We start from the raw sequence: 20812 nt of genomic DNA on the forward strand, positions 1-20812 counted from the left end.
GATCGGACATTGAGCATCTATGCCAAACACCATATCACAACATTAGAACTGGCAGTTTCCTGCACCAGCACCAGGAATCAAACTCTCTTACTCTTCCCTGAGGGAAGCTCTAATACTGCTCTGGCACCAATTTGCTCTAAGTTAGGTTCATATGACACTCTGACAATGAGGAAACAACAACAAATTGATCTAAGGGCAGGTTGCCCTACTTCAACTAATGGTGAGATGAAATCAGAAGATGCTGAGTCCTAAGATCTGTGCAAAAACCAAGATCTCAACTGAACAGAACTTCTCCTGGGGCCATAAAGAAAGACCTTGGGGTAGGACAACCAACATGCCCAGAATCTGTAGTTGGTCTTATGACAGTATGTTTCATGGGTGGAGACAACCTGTATCTCGACTTAGGCCAAGGAAATTTCCTTTCTAATTTCCCCAATGTTTACTGTGCCTATACACACACACAAAAAAATCTTGCCACAACTGCCCCCTTTTTTGTTTTTGTTTCTTTTTTTTGTTTTTGTTTCTTTCTTTTTTTTTTTGTTTTTGTTTTTGTTTTTGTTTTTCTTTTTTTGGTTTTTGGGCCACACCCAGTGGTGCTCAGGGGTTACTCCTGGCTGTCTTCTCAGAAATAGCTCCTGGCAGGCACGGGGGACCATATGGGACACCGGGATTCGAACCAACCACCTTTGGTCCTGGATCGACTGCTTGCAAGGCAAACACCACTGTGCTATCTCTCCGGGCCCTTGTTTTTGTTTTTTTGGGGGGCACACCCATTTGACTATGGCTATGTGCTCAGAAATTACCCCTGGCTTGGGAAGACCATATGGGACATCCGGGGATTGAATTGTCGTCCTAGGCTAGCGCTTGCAAGGCAGACAGATGCCTTACCTCAGTGCCACCTCTCCGGCCCCTGTTTCTTTCTTTTAATTTTATTTATATCTTCTAGATAAGGGATTTCGCCTTTCACATAGAACCTTAGAACTTAAATCATTTTGTTCTACCTCATTTTTCGATATCTTTCTACAAATAGAGAAAAGAAAAGGAAAAAAAAATGGATGGTACCCAGGGGCCAAGTGGTCTCAGGAGCATTTAGTTAAAAAAAGTCAGATCTAAATACTCAAGCCATAGTCAATGACAATAGAATCAAGAGACCCAAATTATAACAAGCTTAACACAAAATGGACCTATTACATTAGTAGTTCAGGGGGCTAAGGAAGGGGAGGTATGGGATGCATGCTGGGAACTATGGTGGAGGGAGGTCAATACTGGTGGTGAAAATAGCCCAAATTCACATTGGTCTCAATAAAATTAATAAAAAACATTTTGCAGGGGTGGTGCTCAGGGATTAAATTTGGCTCTGCACTCAGGGAAACATTGCTAGAAAGGCTTGGTGGGGGGCATATATGGTGCCAGGAATCAAACCCAGGTTGACCTCATGTACAGTGGAATAGGGCCAAACACCCTACTCACTGTTCCATTGTTCTGACCCTTGATACAATGCTTTTTTTACTGTCACTGACAGTGGATAATACTGTTCTATTTGTCTAGGTTGATTTTAGGTTTTGAAAGATTCTTAGTGACAGAGCAACCTCAGATGAGAATAGTACAGAAGAATAAAGTAGAGGATATGTAGTAATTAATACCATGTCTCCCTCCGAGTCTAAAAATACTTTTTTCATAGACTAACTGTATCCTTGGTAAAAAATAAAATTTAAACTCCATTTCCAAGTGTCGGATCTTTCTTTTGTGTGGTTATAAGAGGAAGGGAAAGGAGTACAGAAAATGGTAATATGTGGTAAAAAAGAAAAGTAAAATCATGGTCATATGTGATGGTGGAAAAGAATGGGAGGAGAAAAGGTGATGGAGAGACAGGTAATAATCTAAGCACATGCTGTGCCTTGTCGAAGGCTTGGGTTTGCTTCCATTTTCTACATGGTCATCTAGCACCATTGCATGTGATCTTTCTGGGAGCAAACCCTGGGAAGTAGTTCCAGAATATCACAGATGTGCCCCAAGACAAAACAAAAGTGGGGAGTGGAAAGGGAAAAATATAGTAGAAAAGTAGTTGAAAGTAAACTTGAAGACAAGTTCTAGTGGAAAAATAAAGAAACTCAAACCTTTGTTCTTCTTGACACTGAGACTGTCTCACTGGGCTTGGCAGAGAATGTATTGGAGGTACTGGGAAGGACCTTGGCAAAGCAAAGAAGGATCAACACTGGCAAAAATTTAGCAACTGATAGGGTATTCTTTAGTATAAAAATTCACCACCACCACACCATCACCACCAGTTCACTTGTAGCACTTTAGAATTTTCTAAGTTTTTCTGAAGGCCTGCTAGCATGAAGGCAATGTAATTGAATAAAGGACTGATCCCTCAAATATGCAGGGCATTTTACATAGAAAAAAAATCCCTTTGTGATTGTGCTTGACTGTTCAGAAGGCATCTCTAGGTAGTTAGAGAGAGAGTCTAGGACACTACCTGCCCAAAGTGCACCGAAGGAGATTAGGGAATGGAAAGAATAGAAGAGGCCACAGCAAACAAAATGCTTTTTTTTAAAGTGTGCTCTTAAAAGAAATTTAATTCTGAATCCAAAGAAAGGACAAGGGAGGAAGAAGAAAACTAGACTTATGCAGTTCTTTAAAAAATTAAATTAATGTTAGAAGCCTTCAATTATGTGAACAAAGTATAATAGAGAAGGAAAAAGATGAAGCTTTCCCAATTATAAGTCTTTTTAAATAAACAGAATATAAAATTTAAGAAATGCCTACAGCTTAAAGTAGAATTTATTGAGGGACACAAGACCATTTTGAAATCAAGTTAATTGTATGTGAGAAAGAAAGCTCATTTGTTATCTGTTTCCCTGATTATACTTAAGAAAAAGTAGTTAAATGCCTTTTATTTCCACTTTGACACTTACTGAAATTAGAGAAGATTCATTGCTCTGTGGGTAACAGAGAGGAAAACTGGGCTCAACATTGGGAAAGTTGAGTGTCAGCTCTGCCTGAGAGGAATTATTGCCCAAGCTCTGAAGGAAGAAGATGAATAGCACAATTTAATCAGGCAACAAAGGTTCCAATAGTTAATTGACTGTCCTCCTCAGACATCTTGCCACCACTTTATTCAACAGCCACAGAATGCTTCTTCATATTATACCCATTGCGAGACTAGGTCAGAGTTGGGGAGACAGATAGGCAAGCATGTTACTCCACTACTATCTCTCTGGCCTTTTATTTATTTATTTTGTGAATGTTAGGCCATTTCTGGCAGGCTCATGGAACCTATATGGGATTCTGGGGATTGAACCAGGATTGGCTATATACAAGGCAAACACCCTACCTGTTATTCTTCTCCCCTCACTTTATTGTATTTTTTTTTTTTTTTTGGTTTTTGGGTCACACCCGGCGGTGCTCAGGGATTACTCCTGGCTATGCGCTCAGAAATAGCTCCTGGCAGGCACGGGGGACCATATGGGACACCGAGATTTGAACCAACCACCTTTGGTCCTGGATCGGCTGCTCGCAAGGCAAACGCCGCTGTGCTATCTCTCCGGGCCCACTTTATTGTTATTTTTATGTGGAAGAACATATCTATGTTGTTATGGTTTTATGCAGAAACATTTTTATGTTTTATTTGCATTTTGTTTTAAACATAAGTGCTATAGAATTTTACAAATAAACTGCAGTCAAAAAAGTTCTCTTCCCCCATAAATCATAGTAGATGTTCTGGAAGATCCATATTTCTCAGGATTCTTGCCAAATGATTATAGATATCAGAAGAGAATTTAGAAATATTCCTATATAAGGAATACATTCCTGTTTTATTAATTGCTTGTAATTATATATACATGCTTGAATATATATGCTAATCATGTATAAAGGTCTTGGTTTCACAGTTGTTAAGTTATAATTTAAAATTAAGCCATTTCTTAAATTGTTATTTTGCTATTTTAAATATTTTTTAAGTCCGCTCATAATAATCTACTCATTCACTCTGCTCCTAAAGTTATTTTCAAAGATATATTTATTCTAACTTCTGCATAAAAACCTATTTCCTCAGAATTCAAATTCCTTAGTATGGCATGACTATTCTCGTTGAATTGGCATCAGCTGATCTCTTTTAAGCCAGTATACCCATGTGCTATCTATTTGGGGTATCTCAATTTCTGGAACATACTATTCACTCTATGTTTCTATAACTTTGTTTTGACCGTTTCCTCTATTTATTTACTTATTTATTTATTTATTTTTGGTTTTGAGACCATACCCAGTAGTGCTCAAGGGTTACTCCTGGCTCTGTGCTTGAAAATCACTCAGGCAGGCTCAGGGGGCCATATGGGATGCTGAGAATCGAACCTGGGTCCATCCCAGATCAGCAACGTGCAAGGCCCATGCACTACTGCTGCACTATCGCTCCAGCCCTTCTCCATTTATTTTTTTTAATTATCTTTATTTAAACACCATAATTACAAATATGATTGTAGTTGTATGATAACAGTCATATAAAGAACACCCCCCTTCACCAGTGCAAGATTCCCACCACCAATTTCCCAGATCTCCCTCCCCACCCCACCCACACCTGTACTCAAGACAGGCTTTCTATTTCCCTCATTCATTCACATTGTTATGATAGTCTTCAGTGTAGTTATTTCTCTAACTGCACTCATTACTATGTGTTGAGCTTCATGTCATGAGCTGCACCTACATGGGAAGATGGGGGGAAATAAGGGTTGGGACTGAGGCAGTAAAAGATTAGATGTGAGCTTTGTAGGGCAGTATCAAGGTCACAATACAAGTTGGATATTATGCATATATAAACTATGCATACAATACTGTCAATAGGAGACCAAGGAGTAAAAGTTTCCAGTGACTGTCCCAATATAAACCAGTGCTAGAATGACCCACCCTCCTCCCAAAGCATATTCCCATTACTGTAGGGAGAGGTAGGGGGAAAGCCTGATGACCCCTATAGAGGCCACCTGGACCGGCACCCAGGGAAGGCCTGGAGTCCAGGGGAAAAAGAGAGGGATGGATGGGGGCCTGCCAAGCATCCCAGCACTCCCCCGGCTACGAAGAAGGCCTCCGGCATGGGGACTCCCCAAACCCCATACCTGGGAAGAGCAGGCCTCCAGAATCAAAGGGGAAACCAGAAGCCAGATATTTGCCTGTCCTCCTCCTCATGCACCTCCCCACTGGAGTACGGAGGGAGGGGGGGGAAGCCTGAGGACACCTAAGAATTCACCTAAACCCACTTTTGGCCATCTGAGCTGGCACCCAGGGAAGGCTGGAGTTCAGGGGGATAAAAGGGGGACGGCTGGGGGCCTGCCAAGCTTCCCAGCACTCTCCAGGTCAGGGAGAAGGCCTCCGGCATGGGGCCTCCCCAAACCCCATACCTGGCAACAGCTGGCTTCTAGAATCAAAGAGGAAACCAGAAGCCAGATATCTGGCCGCCCTACTCCCCATGCATGTCCCCTCTGGAATACGAAGGGAGGGGGGAAGCCTGAGGACCGCTAAGAATCCACCTGAACCCACTTCTGGCCATCTGAGATAGCACCCAGGGAAGGCCTGGAGTCAGGGGATAAAGAGGGGTACAGAAATGGGGCCTGTCAAGCCTCCCATTACTCCCTAGGCTAGGGAGAGGGCCTCTGGCATGGGGTCTCCCCAAACCCCATGCTGGCAAGAGTTGCATAAGCTCAGTTTTTCAAACCTGTTATTTCAGTGTGAAAATTTCTAATTTCAGTCGTCAAATCTTCTTGATGCTTAACTGTGCTCCAGTCAAATCTATGAATGCTTTTTTAGAGCTCCCTGAACATCTTCCAGAATTTTAATCTAAACGTCTTATTTGAGAGGATACCTAGCTCTTTCCTACTTTTTAGATTATCAGAGCAGCCATCTTGATTTCTTTAAACATGGGGGTGTTCTGCAAAATTTCTTCATTGGTAAGGCTGTAGATTGCTTCTTACAATGTGGAGAAATGGAATTCAGGGATGTGGGTCCTGGAGAGATTATGGTCCTTGGTGTCTCTAGGCTGGCTAAACAGGAAAAAGGCAGAGAACATGGCCACCATCCCTTTTAAGTCTCTGGGTGCCCAATCACGGCAGGAATCGGCCCCACATTCGTTGGGTGGGGACATCTTACCGGGTGTGTGTCCTGGAGAAATTATGGTCCTTGGTGTCTCTAGGCTGGCTCAGCAGGAAAAAGGCAGAGAGCATGGCCGCCATCCCTTTTAAGTCTCTGGGTGCCCAATCACACAGCAGGAATCGGCCCCACATTCATTGGGTGGGAACATCTTTTTTTTTTTTTTTGTCTTTTTTTTAATAATTTTTATTTAAACAACTTGATTACATACCTGATTGTGTTTGGGTTTTAATCATGTAAAGAACACCACCCATCACCAGTGCAACATTCCCATCACCAATGTCCCAAATCTCCTTCCTCCCCACCCAACCCCCGCCTGTACTCTAGACAGGCTTTCTATTTCCCTCGTACATTCTCATTATTAGGATAGTTCAAAACGTAGTTATTTCTCTAACTAAACTGATCCCTGTTTGTGGTGAGCTTCATGAGGTGAGCTGGAACTTCCAGCTCTTTTCTCTTTTGTGTCTGAAAGTTATTATTGCAAGAATGTCTTTCTTTTTTCTTAAAACCCATAGATGAGTGAAACCATTCTGCGTCTTTCTCTCTCTCTCTCTGACTTATTTCACTCAGCATAACAGATTCCGTGTACATCCATGCATAGGAAAATTTCATGACTTCATCTCTCCTGACAGCTGCATAATATTCCATTGTGTATATGTACCACAGTTTCTTTAGCCATTCATCTGTTGAAGGGTATCTTTTTTTTTTTTTTTTTTTTTTTTTTGGGTTACACCCGGCTGTGCTCAGGGGTTACTCCTGGCTGTCTGCTCAGAAATAGTTCCTGGCCGGCACGGGGGACCATATGGGACACCGGGATTTGAACCAACCACCTTTGGTCCTGGATCGGCTGCTTGCAAGGCAAATGCCACTGTGCTATCTCTCCGGGCCCTGAAGGGTATCTTGACTGTTTCCAGAGTCTTGTTATGGTAAATAGTGCTGCAGTGAATATAGGTGTAAGGAAGGGGTTTTTGTATTGTATTTTTGTGTTCCTAGGGTATATTCCTAGGAGTGGTATAGCTGGATTGTATGGGAGCTCGATTTCCAGTTTCTGGAGGAATCTCCATATCGCTTTCCATAAAGGTTGACGGCATTCCCACCAGCAGTGGATAATAGTTCCTTTCTCTCCACATCCCCGCCAACACTTCTTGTTCTCATTCTTTGTGATGTGTGCCAATCTCTGGGGTGTGAGGTGTGAGGTGGTACCTCATCGTTGTTTTGATTTGCATCTCCCTGATGATTACTGATGTGGAGCATTTTTTCATGTCTTTTGGCCATTTGTATTTCTTCTTTGTCAAAGTGTCTGTCCATTTCTTCTCCCCATTTTTTGATGGGATTAGATATTTTGTTCTTGTAAATTTCTGTCAGTGCCTTGTATATTTTGGAGATTAGCCCCTTATCTGATGGGTATTCGGTGAATAGTTTCTCCCACTCAGTTGGTGGATCTTGTATCCTGGGCGCTATTTCTTTTGAGGTGCAGGAGCTTCTCAGTTTAATATATTCCCATCTGTTAATCTCTCCTTTCACTTGCTTGGAGAGTGCAGTTTCCTCCTTGAAGATGCCTGTAGTCTCAATGTCCTGGAGTGTTTTGCCTATGTGTTATTCTATATATCTTATGGTTTTGGGTCTGATATCAAGGTCTTTAATCCATTTGGATTTTACCTTCGTGCATGATGTTAGCTGAGGGTCTAAGTTCAATGTTTTGCAAGTGGCTAGCCAGTTGTGCCACCACCACTTGTTGAAGAGGCTTTCTTTGCTCCATTTAGAATTTCTTGCTCCTTTATCAAAAATTAGGTGATCATATATCTGAGGAACATTCTCTGAGTATTCAAGCCTATTCCACTGATCTGAGGGCCTGTCCTTATTCCAATACCATGCTGTTTTGATAACTATTGCTTTGTAGTAAAGTTTAAAGTTGGGGAAAGTAATTCCTCCCATATTCTTTTTCCCAATGATTGCTTTAGCTATTCTAGGGTGTTTATTGTTCCATATGAATTTCAGAAGTGCTTGATCCACTTCTTTGAAGAATGTCATGGGTATCTTTAGAGGATTCGCATTGAATCTGTACAATGCTTTGGGAAGTATTGCCATTCTAATGGTATTAATCCTGCCAATCCATGAGCAGGGTATGTGCTTCCATTTCTGCGTGTTCTCTCTTATTTCTTGGAGCAGAGTTTTATAGTTTTCTTTGTATAGGACCTTCACATTTTTAGTCAAGTTGATTCCAAGATAATTGAGTTTGTGTGGCACTATTGTGAATGGGGTTGTTTATTAATGTCCATTTCTTCCTTATTACTAGTGGTGTATAGAAAGGCCATTGATTTTTGTGTGTTAATTTTGTAGCCTGCCACCTTGCTATATAAGTCTATTGTTTCTAGAACCTTTTTTGTAGAGACTTTAGGGTTTTCTAAGTAGAGTATCATGTCATCTGCAAACAGCGAGAGCTTGACTTCTTCCTTTCCTATCTGGATTCCCTTGATATATATATATATTTTTTTTTTTTTTTGCCTAATTGCTATAGCAAGTACTTCCAGTGCTATGTTGAATAGGAGTGGTAGAGAGGACAGCCTTGTTTTGTGCCAGAATTTAGAGGAAAGTTTTTCAGTTTTTCTTTTTATATATATATATTTTTTTATTTAAACATCTTGATTACATACATGATTGTGTTTGAGTTTCAGTCACTTAAAGAACACCACCCATCACCAGTGCAACTTTCCCATCACCAATGTCCCAAATCTCCCTCCTTCCCACCTGACCCCCGCCTGTACTCTAGACAGGCTTTCCATTTCCCTCATACATTCTCATTATTAGGACCATTTAAAATGTAGTTATTTCTCTAACTAAACTCATCACTCTTTGTGGTGAGCTTCCTGAGGTGAGCTGGAACTTCCAGCTCTTTTCTCTTTTTTGTCTGAAAATTATTATTGCAAGAATGTCTTTCATTTTTCTTAAAACTCATAGATGAGTGAGACCATTCTGCGTTTCTCTCTCTCTCTCTCTCTCTCTCTCTCTCTCTCTCTCTCTCTCTCTCTCTCTGACTTATTTCACTCAGCATAATAGATACCGTGTACATTCATGTATAGGAAAATTTCATCACTTCATCTCTCCTGATAGCTGCATAATATTCCATTGTGTATATGTACCACAGTTTCTTTAGCCATTCGTCTGTTGAAGGACCTCTTTGTTGTTTCCAGAGTCTTGCTATGGTAAATAGTGCTGCAATGAATATAGGTGTAAGGAAGGGGTTTTGTATTTTATTTTTGTGTTCCTAGAGTATATTCCTATGAGTGGTTTAGCTGGATCGTTTGGGAGCTCGATTTCCAGTTTTTGGAGGAATCTCCATATCGCTTTCCATAAAGGTTGAATTAGATGGCATTCCCACCAGCAGTGGATAAGAGTTCCTTTTTCTCCGCATTCCAACCAACACTATTTATTCTTATTCTTTGTGATGTGTGCCATTCTTTGTGGTGTGAGGTGCTACCTCATCGTTGTTTTGATTTGCATCTCCCTGATGATTAATAGTGATGTGGAGCATTTTTTCATGTGTCTTTTGGCCATTTGTATTTCTTCTTTGTCAAAGTGTCTGTTAATTTTTTCTCCCATTTTTTGATGGGATTAGATGCTTTTTTCTTGTAAAGTTCTGTCAGTGCCTTGTATATTTTGGAGATTAGCCCCTTATCTGATGGGTATTGGGTGAATAGTTTCTCCCACTCAGTGGGTGGCTCTTGTATCCTGGTCACTATTTCCTTTGAGGTGCAGAAGCTTCTTAGCTTAATATATTCCCATCTGTTAATCTCTGCTATTAGTATGGCCACTCCTGCTTTTTTATGGGTGTTGTTTGTTTGGATGATTTTTCTCTAGCCTTTTATTTTGAGTGTATGTTTGTTCTGAATATTCAGGTGCATTTCTTGTAGGCAGCAGAAGGTTGGATTGAGTTTTTTGATCCCTTTAGCCACTCTGTGTCTCTTAACTGGTGCATTTAGTCCATTGAGTAGTTTTTCATTGTTCGATCATTTGCTTTAAGGCTTTTTTCCAATTTTTTCTGCTGTATGGAATTCTTATTCATCTCATCTTCCAGTGTACTAATTCTATTCTCAGCTGCTGTTAACCCGTGGGAAAGCTCAACCATGTTTTTCTTCAATTCATCTACTGAGTTTTTCAGACCTGATATTTGACCTGAAATTTCAGTTTGGGGTTTTCTGATTTCTATCTTCATATTCTCTTGATTCTTATTAGTGTTCTCTTCTATACTTTCTTTGAGTTCTTTGAATATCTTCCATATTGTGACTCTAAACTCCTTATCTGAGAGACTGAGTAGTTGGTTGGTCATGCTCAAGTCATCAGAGTTGCCATCGTCATTCTCTATGTCTGGCGCTGGCCTGCGTTGTTTCCCCATTATCACACTTGTATTATGGGTTGTGTGTGTGTGTGTGTGTGTGTTGTAGTTGTATTCATTGTCTAAATGATTTGCAAGGCCGCGAAGCGGAGTGGCCATGCTACTCTGGCTCCTTTCTTTTTGGGCATGTAAATTCACCTCCAGGGTAGACGATCCGTCTGCAGATGAGCCACACACAGGATAAAATAGGCCAAAAATGCAGTACAGCACAGAAGACGGGCAGATAGGCTTGCTGGCATCTGAGTTCCAGCAGAATTCAGCTGCTTCCCCTATCTGGGCGTGTAAACTTACCTCCAGGGAAGGCGCCAGGGAAGGTGAGCCATCCGCAGATGAGCCACACACAGGATGAAATCAGGCCGAAAATGCAGCATAACACAGAAGACCGGCAGATATGGGTGCTGGCATCTGAGTTCCAGCAGAGTTCAGCGGCTTCCCCTTCTGGGCATGTAAACTTTCACCTCCAGGGAAGGCTCCAGGGAAGGCGAGCCATCCCCAGATGAGCCACACACAGGATGAAATCAGGCCGAAAATGCAGCACAGCACAGAAGACAGGCAGATAGGGGTGCTGGCATCTGAGTTCCCAGAAATCCTTTAGAACTTTAATCCTAGTCTGAAATAGGTAATCCCCTCAGATGATTGCAGTTTCCCATCCTCTTACTGACAAAAGTGAAAGAGCTTGAAGCCTCCAAAACCTTCACCGTGGTCTCAGGGTCACCCAGAAAATTGACATTCACCTCTGAAGCAGGCAGGATCACTGGCAGGAATGCTGATTAAATCCAGTCTCAGGCAGCTGAAAACAGTATGGCCCAAGATGGCTTCTGCACCCTTCTGACTCCTGGCGAAAACCAGCAGGAATCAGTGTGTTTGTCCCGACCCACCTCTGAAGCAGGCAGGATTGCTGTCAGGAACACAGATGAAATCCAGTCTCAGGCAGCTCTGAAGCAGGCAGGATCACCAACAGGAACGCTGATGAAATCCAGTCTGGGTGGGAACATCTTACCGGGTGTCGGTCCTGGAGGGATTATGGTTCTTGGTGTCTCTAGGCTGGCTCAGCAAGAAAAAGCTCCATTTATTTTTAAGTGAAATTTATTACCACTGGCTAGCACTATTATATATAATTTCAGTAGTATAGTTTAACATCTATATATATGTTATAAATTTCTATATATGTATAAATTTCACCATTCCTACTTCCAAAGATCCAGGACCCTTAGGGTATTCAAATGACCCTTCTTGCCGTTCCTCCTACCCAGCTTCCCTTGCCCTTTGGGACCCATATTTTTCAGAGAGCGTAAGAATTGCTTTTGAAAAGAGGCAGGCAGGAGGAGGGCAAGCCAGAGGACTTTCGGGAAACAGGACATTGGTGTCAGGAAATGTACACTGCTGAAGGGCCTGGTGTTGGACATTGTATGACAAAATCAAACATGAACCATTCTGTAACTTTAAAAAAATAGTGTTGCCTTATATGTTTGTCAGTTAAATGAGATGAATTATATTTGGGTAAGCATCAACTTCTTCTTTCATTATTATACTTTACTTAAGATTGATGTTATCTGACTTTGAAGTTTAATGTTTACCTAACAATAAAAGTGGTCTGAATATAATATATATTGATATTTTAAAGCAGATATGATAATCTAACAACCATTAATTAGAGATTGCTACCAAATCTATGGAATTGTTTTTAGGTTAAGATGATAAAGTTAGATATAATTGTTTGAAATTTAAGGTTTTTTGAAATAATTTATATAATATTTATTTCATAATGTACAAATATATACTTTTTTTGGAAATAAATAGCATGTTATTGAAATTGGAAAATTCCTTGCTTTCCTTCCTTATATTTGTAGCAAGGTTGGTTTTATTGATTTGATCTCTTCTCCTACATTCAACTTCCCTGTCCTGTGCCTTTTACCTTAGTGATTGCTTTATAATCACTTCACCTAAAAGATCATTGTAGGACCAGAAAGATAGCCTAATGGTCAGATGCATGCTTTGGATGTCAAGTATCCAGAGTTTACTTCCAGAACCATCCTAATATCTCCCCAAGCATTGAACCAGGAGTAGTTACTGACTACACATTAGTTATGGCCCACAAACAAACAATTTTAGGCAGCTTATATTTGGGGAGGGAGAACAGCTTGGAAAATTAGTTATTTGAATATACTTTTAATAAAAATATCAAAAGGAACATCTTATACTCTCTTCTTGATCTTTGCTTTTAAAGGTAGTGTGTGTGTGTGTGTGTGTGTGTGTGTGTGTGTGTGTGTGTGCGTTTTAATTTTGGGGCCACACTAGGGTTACTCCTGGGTTCATACTAAGGGATCACTCTTCATGAAAGTCAGGGATGTGGGCCTGGAGAGATAGCACAGTGGTGCTTGCCTTGCAAGCAGCCAATCCAGAACCTAAGGTGGTTGGTTCGAATCCCAGTGTCCCATATGGTCCCCCGTGCCTGCCAGGAGTTATTTCTGAGCAGACAGCCAGGAGTAACCCCTGAGCACTGCCAGGTGTGACCCAAAAACCAAAAAAAAAAAAAAGAAAAAAGAAAAAAAAAAAGAAAGTCAGGGATGCCTGATTAAACTTGATTTGGGGGCATACAAGGCAAGCATTCCACCCTCTGTACTATCATTCCGATTCTGCTTGTGCTGTTTTGCTCCACGCACTCTTGCACATTGCATTTGGGGATTTAAGGATTTCAGTTTTTGTAACTTTTATATCCCTTAATAGTTCAAGAACTATATATTTAATGTCTTACCCCTTCTCCCAGGGGATAGAAAACTCAAAAATGTGAAAACACACTTAGATCAACTCCTCTTCATTCCGCTAAGCATTGGATCTCTTTGGGAGTTTCCATGGCATATCCCAAAGGGCATATTAAGCAGACTTAATTTATCACTGCAGACAGGACCTTTTTACTTTGTGGGTGTGAGAGCAGAATAGATTGCTGACTAGCTAATAGGTCGGCCCTTAGATTTGTGATCACAAAGTGTCATTGAGTTAGGGGCAGAAGGTTATTTATAATAGTGCCTCTCCTTCCCTATTTGGGGAATCTGAGACTGAATGATTTCAGACCAGGCAATTGACGCAACCCAGTGCCTTTTCCTCTGCAGCAGGCAGGGTGGTGACAGAGCAGCTCTGGAGACTCACAAGTGAATGTATTTACCTAGAAAGCCTTCTGGCTTCTGCTCTCTGGAAACTGGAGGAGACTCAGGAAAATAGGCCCTCTGGCACAATTCCTATGGTTTTTCAGCCAGTTAGAAACAACACTTTTAACTCGCTTTAGGTTCAATTTTGAAACCACAGCTTTCAAAAATTGTTCAAATGAGAAAGGATAAGAAAATATGTCTAGCAGTATTGCAAAGACCATGTGAAAGGACAGAGTTGAGCCTTGCAAAATAAAGCAAAGAAAGCACATTGTTCCCCAGACTATGCCATGGTTGGTTTTATTAAGTTTTACTTTAGCCATGTACTATTTTTTCAACTCTTATATATACTTTTTTAAATTGCCAGGTTGCAAACTGAGCCTGTTGCCAGTTTAGGAACTCAGAATAATCCTTGGTTTCAGAGTCAGAGAAACTTTTCAGGCTGAGTTCAGCTTCTGGGTAATAGGGAAAGAGCTGAGTAATCTTTTTTACTTACCAGCATTTTTTCTTTGTTAAGCATCTCTTTTCATTTGAAAAGTAAATTTTACTTTTTTTTTTTTTGGTTCGCAGCCCTAGCTGCGCTCAGGGGCTACTCCTGGCTCCACACTCAGAAATAGCTCCTGGCAGGCTCGGGGGACCATATGGGATGCCGGGATTTGAACCAATGACCTTCAGCATGAAAGGCAAATGCCTGACCTCCATGCTATCTCTCCAGCCCCCTGAAAAGTAAATTTTAATTAATAATACAAGTGATGAATGAAGCCAGTAGAGAACATCATTGAGGACAAAATTAATTACTGATGAAATAATTTTGATGCATTAGAGTAAACATATTACTTTATTGAGCTTTTCCAAGAAGTAAAGTATCCAATTTAGATGGGGGGGGGGGGGAATTGTGCTAAATGAATTGTGTCAATTCTAATTTGCTAAGATTGGATTAAATTTTATTAGGAGGAATTGAAAGTACAATTTTTGCTAGGTAAATCTTGTAAAGATGTGAACTTCTTGTACTTTGTATAAATAGAGCCTTTCCCTTTGGTATAAACAGTAGGTTGGTGTGAACTGCTTGTGTTATAAACTGTGCCTAGTTAATGATAATGGACATTATCCCTTGCTGCGTGGTGGATTATAGAGTGGTTTCCATCCCAACCACAAATTTTGTCTGATGGTAAATTCTGAGTTGCTGTCACCTCCCAAAGGCACAGGATGTGGGGTAGGGGCCTAGAGATGAACCACCCTCTTTGTGGGATGGTCTGCATTGTTTCCAGTAGATATTAAAAAGGTAAATTGACCTGGAGTTTAATAGCATGTTCTTCGGTGACAAATTTATTCAGCATCAATCTCAGCTATCTTCTAGGGCAGAGGTCTCAAACTCAATTTGGGGGCCGCAGGAGGCAAAGTCGGGGTGAGGCAGGGCCGCATAAGGGATTTCACAAAAAAAAAAGTCCTTAAAAGTCATTATTAACAGTTTTAATTATTTCTTCTGAACATGAATAGAACATTGAGTGAAGATCATGAACAGTTCTTCTGAACATGGCATCTTTTGCCTATTCTTTGCTGCCAGAGACTTGGCAGCATTTCTTCTCACAAATCTGAATCACATTTGGCTTTAGAGAGGAAGCAGTTGAGACCCTCAGTATGGCTTGAAGATGATCATCATTAGGTCTAGACCTGTACTTTGACTTATTGAAATTCAATGTGGAGAATAACTTTTCACACAAATATGTTCTCCCAAAAAGGCACATGGTGCACTTGAATATTCGGGAAAGCTCAGGGAAGCTGGGGGGCAATATTCTCAAAAATTGCCCATGCATGTCTGCTTTTCCACTAATCTCCCTGAACTTGGCTTTGAGATCAGATTTGCATTGAAGGTCAATGAACTCCATTTGAAGCACAGGAGGGGCATCTTGCACATCAAAGGAAAAGGGGTCCACAAAAGTTTGGAAAGTGGCTCTGTGCTTTTGGAAGTCTGCAAATCTGTGATCAAATTTCTTCTCTAGCTTAAAAATAGCATCAACATGGGCCCGGAGAGATAGCACAGCGGCGTTTGCTTTGCAAGCAGCCAATCTAGGACCAAAGGTGGTTGGTTCGAATCCTGGTGTCCCATATGGTCCCACGTGCCTGCCAGGAGCTATTTCTGAGCAGACAGCCAGGAGTAACCCCTGAGCACCGCCGGGTGTGGCCCAAAAACCAAAAAAAAAAAAAAATAGCATCAACATATTTCTCACCACTGAATGGTATGCCTGCACCCACAAGTTCCTTGTATGCTGGGAAATGGCAAAGGTTTGTCTGAGAGAGCTGGAATTTCTATAACACAAGTTTTGTGGAGAATGCTCTCATGTTGTCATAGGCAGCACTGATAAGCTGCTCCGGGCCTTGTAACATCTTGTTTAGTACATTCAGCTTATGTGTGATGTCAACAAGAAAAGCTAAGTTCATGAGCCATTTGTGCTCACTCAACTCAGAAACAGCATTCCCATCCTTCTCCATGAAGGCTTTCACTTCTTTCAACTCAAAAAATCTTTTCAGGACATTTCCCCTGCTGAGCCAATGTACCTCGGTGAAATAGAGCACTTCTCCATATTCTGACTCCATTTCCTCTAAAAAAGCACAGAACCTCCTATGCTTTAAGCCCCTGGATCTGATTTGGTTGATGTATTTTACAACAGACATCACATTGTCACACGGCAGGCATTTACTGCAAAGGGTCTGCTGATGGATAATGCAATGAAGAGCAATGGCCTTCTCTACACCCTCTTTAAGTTTTTTTTTTTGAACAAGTGCCACCAGCCCATTTTTCCTCCCTGTCATCGATGGCACACCATTGGTTATTATTCCAACAAACCTCTTCCATGCAAACCTGCATTCTCAATGGCATCACACAGATGCCAAAATATCTCATTAGCGATGGTCTGGTCATGCATTGGAATTATTGTGAGCAGCTCCTCTGTCAATTCAAAATTTCAATCAACACCACGGACATAAATTGTGAGCTGCGCAGTGTCTGTTATATCTGTGCCCTCGTCAAGAGCAACTGAGTATGCATCAAAACATTTGGCTTTCTCACACAGTTGATGATGTCACTTGACATGTCAGAAATGCGCTCTTCCACAGTGTTGGCAGAAAGGCTGATTTTGCTAAACTGACCTTTCTTTTCCAGACAGATAATACTTGCAGCCTGTAACATGCATTTTTTTTTTAACAAACTCTCCTGTGAATGGTTTCCCTGCCTTAGCAGTCATCTCACTAACCATGTAACTAGCTTCCACTGATGCAACATTCTCTTTGGTTGCTTTCTTGAAGAAATCTTGTTGCCTCATTAGACATGCTTTAAGACTGGTAACCCGCTTGGCTCTCTCATTTCCTTGACATTTTGCACATTTCTCAGCATGTTTAGTTGAATAATGGCGTTTCGAGTTGTATTCCTTGTGCACTGCAACTTTCTTTGAGCAAATAAGACGTGGGGATGGCCTTGTGCTCAACAAAGAAATACTGCGTCTCCTACTTTTCCTGAAATTGTCTGTGCTTGTCATCAATCTTTCTCTTTACTGCAGGCTTTGATGAAGTCATGATGAAGGTATGACAAAATCTAATTCTGTCATAAACTTCTCTCCCTTAGGCCTCCAATAATGCAAAGGACAGCGGGCAGGAGCAGCGGAAATAACGTCTGTGCTAGGCACAAAGTATTCGCGATTATTCGCTTACCAAATATTCACAATAAAAAATCGTATTAGTAAGAAAAAAAATCGCAAAAAATCGCATTAAACATTTGCATACTCCAAACGGAACTGCTTGGGGTATGCTAATGTTTAATGAGATTTTTTTCTTACTAATGCAATTTTTATTGTGATTATTTGGTAAGTGAATAATCACGAATACTGTGATATTTGAAGGCCGGCCACGGGCCACAAAATGTTGTACGGAGGGCCGCAAACGGCTCGCGGGTCACGAGTTTGAGACCCCTGTTCTAGGGTATCATGCTCTTACATGGAATAGCCAGCCCTAATGTGTAACCACTGGAAAAAGCCCTATTTGTAGATATTGCATTGTATTTTACATTTGGTATGTTACATTTGGAGAAACTTTCTTATTCATAGTGTTGATCCTGTCTATTGTCTGTTTTTTCTTTGCTCTCTTCTGATCATTTTTGGACTTGCTATAAAACTTTTCAAGTGGAGGGTTTTTTTTTGTTTGTTTGTTTCATGTTTTCTTTTAAGTTAAGACAGTATCGTGAAGCCCTCATGAGTCAAACACAGTTCTAACTTTTACTACTAAGAGTAAGAACCGGTATCAATTTTAGGTATGATTAAATTTCAGATAACCTTCTAAAATAGTGTAAAATGTTGTAACGTCAAGTATGTGACTTCACTAATCTACCATTAACCTGCTCTCCATCATACCTTCCCCCACCCCCAAACACACACACACATTTATCCACACACTTGGGCAGGCCCTGTGTTCTTTCTATAAGCACCCAGAAAATTGCTCTCATTTTAACTTATATTTCTTTCTTTCTTTCTTTCTTTCTTTCTTTCTTTCTTTCTTTCTTTCTTTCTTTCTTTCTTTCTTTCTTTCTTTCTTTCTTTCTTTTTTTTTTTTAACTGTTTTAGGAAGTTTGGCGCTCAAGGATCTCGACTTACCGGAGCAGGATGGGGTGGCTGTACCGTATCAGTAGTACCTGCTGACAAGCTTTCCAGCTTCCTAGCAAATGTCCACGAAGTTTATTATCAGAAAAGCAATCGAGGCTTAGCACCTGAGAAGCAGAAACTGTTTGCTACCAAACCTGGAGGTGGGGCTTTGGTTTTCTTTGAGGCTTAAACAATGCAAAAAATCTCAGTGAAACTATTTGGGGCATTTTGAGCTTGGCAGGACTTTGTACGCCACAGTAAATTAATCTTCTTTCTGTTTTGTATTATGATGAATGGTTGGTATTATCAAAATTTATTTCCAAAGAATTGGTTAAAAGCTCTCTTTTTTTAATGATTTATAATGCTTTATAATGATTATATTTTCCATCGTAAAATATGTTTTCTACCAATAAGAGCTAAGTGTAAGCTTGGACAGATATCTTAAGAATGGTTTGATAAGATTTATTGATTTACAAATGAATGGTGAAAACAAAATTCAATACTGACTTCATGGATTCAACTTGAATAAAACATATTGCTGCAACTAAGCCAGTAAAATTGATTTGTATGCAATATTCTTAATTATTGTTTTAATTCTGATTTCTTTTGTAATTCTTCAGGATTGTAGTCTTCCTTCACTGATGAAGAGGGTGATAATGATGCAAAAAAATCACTCTCGATTTGAGATGTAGGACACTGCTAAAATAAAAATAATAAAATAAGGAATCAAATTTTTTCTAGAACATTATTTACTTGAACATGAAGTTTCCTTAATTAAAAAAATGAGAAATTTCACTCAAATACCTTTGTAAGATATTGATTTATTATGAAAATCCCAGGTTTATTAAAAATTGTTTTAACCATCTATACCATATTCTCAGGTGTTTTTTTTTTTCTTGAGCTTTATTTTTCACTTAATAAAGAAACTTAAGTGAAAGATACTTCAAGTCTTTTCTTTCTCCCCTGTACCCTGTACACTACTAATTCCCAAAAGTTAGATTTAGACAAAGATCATCTTACTATATAAGCAATGATCTTAAGGTATGTTATCAGGAATATAGCACAGTGTAATTATTCTGCAGGTTGTTTTTGATCATTAATATGTACCACAAAGATTGGATATTATTCTAAATTTCAGCTTCAGAGAGGCTAAGAAAAAGCTGGTTGTAATATATTTTCGAAGAAAATAGTCACATTTCCCAAGAAGTATTTGAAAACAGTATTACTTCAACTTACTAAATATATACCACAATGAAAATATGTCATTCCAAATTCCCTTTCATTTCTCTTAATAAAAGTATATATAGCCCAAGATAAATTCTTTAATAGGTAGTTAAGCTGTAGGCTAAACATATACAAAGGGACTGTTCCATGTTTCTAAATATTAGACACATAGGAAAATACCAAGGAAAGGAAAATTCCTTGGAAAGTAAACTTCATTGTAAAGCTCCACAAAACATTTCAGAAGAAAATATGGGCCTATGTTCAGCGAAGCATTATTTACAATAATCAAGATCTGGAAACAACTCAGGTGTTCAGCAAAAGATGAGTGAATAAAGAAAGTTTGTTATAGGTACAAATGGAATAATACCCAGCTATGAGAAAAAGAAATTTTGCAGTTTGCTGCAACTTGAATGGAATCAAAGAAAGTCAACAAGAAAAAGGCAAATTTATGAGATCATATGACTTTTTGTGGAGTATGAACAAACAAAACACATGATTAGACTATACCCAATGTAAACAGAGATTCAGGCTAAAGAACTGTGGTGGGAGGGTATTGGAGGAAAGGTGGGAGAAAGGACCTTGGTAGATTAGTGGAGGGAACTTTGCACTCTGGTGATGGGCCTGGTGCAGCAGGACTGACTATAAAAAAATCACATTATACCATAATTGAAAAATTAAAACATTAAACTCTCAAATCTGGAAATAATGGTACTGGGAAATCTATTCTAAAACAAACTTACGGCACATTTTTATTGCTCAAGGATAAGTACTTTGGAAAATTAAGAGTCAATTTTGTTGAACTATTGTATAGGTTTTTAAAACTAATAGTATAAAATATGAATTGATTTAAAGTTATAATCTTTTAATTTTTAATATGTTGATGTTTTCTACAAAATTTTTATTGGCATGTAATTTATTAAAGATATATAGATAATTGTAGGGATAAAAGGTACTTGCCAAGTTGCTTTGCTATTTCATGTGCATTTTTCACCAGGAGATTTCTTCTTAGTAATAGGTGAGTAAAAATTTCCATGATCATTCTATTTTAGAAAATTTTGTTGTTCTAAATCAGGTCATATTTCTCTTGGTGTTTAGCATGAAGAAAACAAACTTTTTCAATCAAACCATCAGTAAGTATTAGTCTAGACATTATGAGTGATAACAAACTTTGTTTGAAAAGAAGTCTAAGGTCACTGAGGAAAAAAGCCTCATACAAAAGATGGAATTTGAACAGACCCTGAAGGATGAGTATTACTTGAAAGCTGGAGAGGAAGACTGGATGACCTAAG

General features: G+C 39.7%; 1 protein-coding gene across 1 annotated transcript in view; it reads left to right on the forward strand.

Annotated features, from left to right (window-relative positions):
• GALK2 (galactokinase 2) overlaps nucleotides 1–18859 on the forward strand; it is a 142328-nt gene extending 123469 nt beyond the window's left edge. Inside the window, exon 10 of the mRNA XM_049781456.1 lies at nucleotides 18282–18859. Coding sequence (XP_049637413.1) covers nucleotides 18282–18489 — 208 coding nt within the window. The 3' untranslated portion in view covers nucleotides 18490–18859. The remainder of the gene's footprint in view (nucleotides 1–18281) is intronic.
• Nucleotides 18860–20812: the final 1953 nt, after the last annotated feature.

Source organism: Suncus etruscus, chromosome 10 (genome assembly GCF_024139225.1).
Source record: "Suncus etruscus isolate mSunEtr1 chromosome 10, mSunEtr1.pri.cur, whole genome shotgun sequence".
In the NCBI taxonomy this organism is placed as follows: Eukaryota; Metazoa; Chordata; class Mammalia; order Eulipotyphla; family Soricidae; genus Suncus; species Suncus etruscus.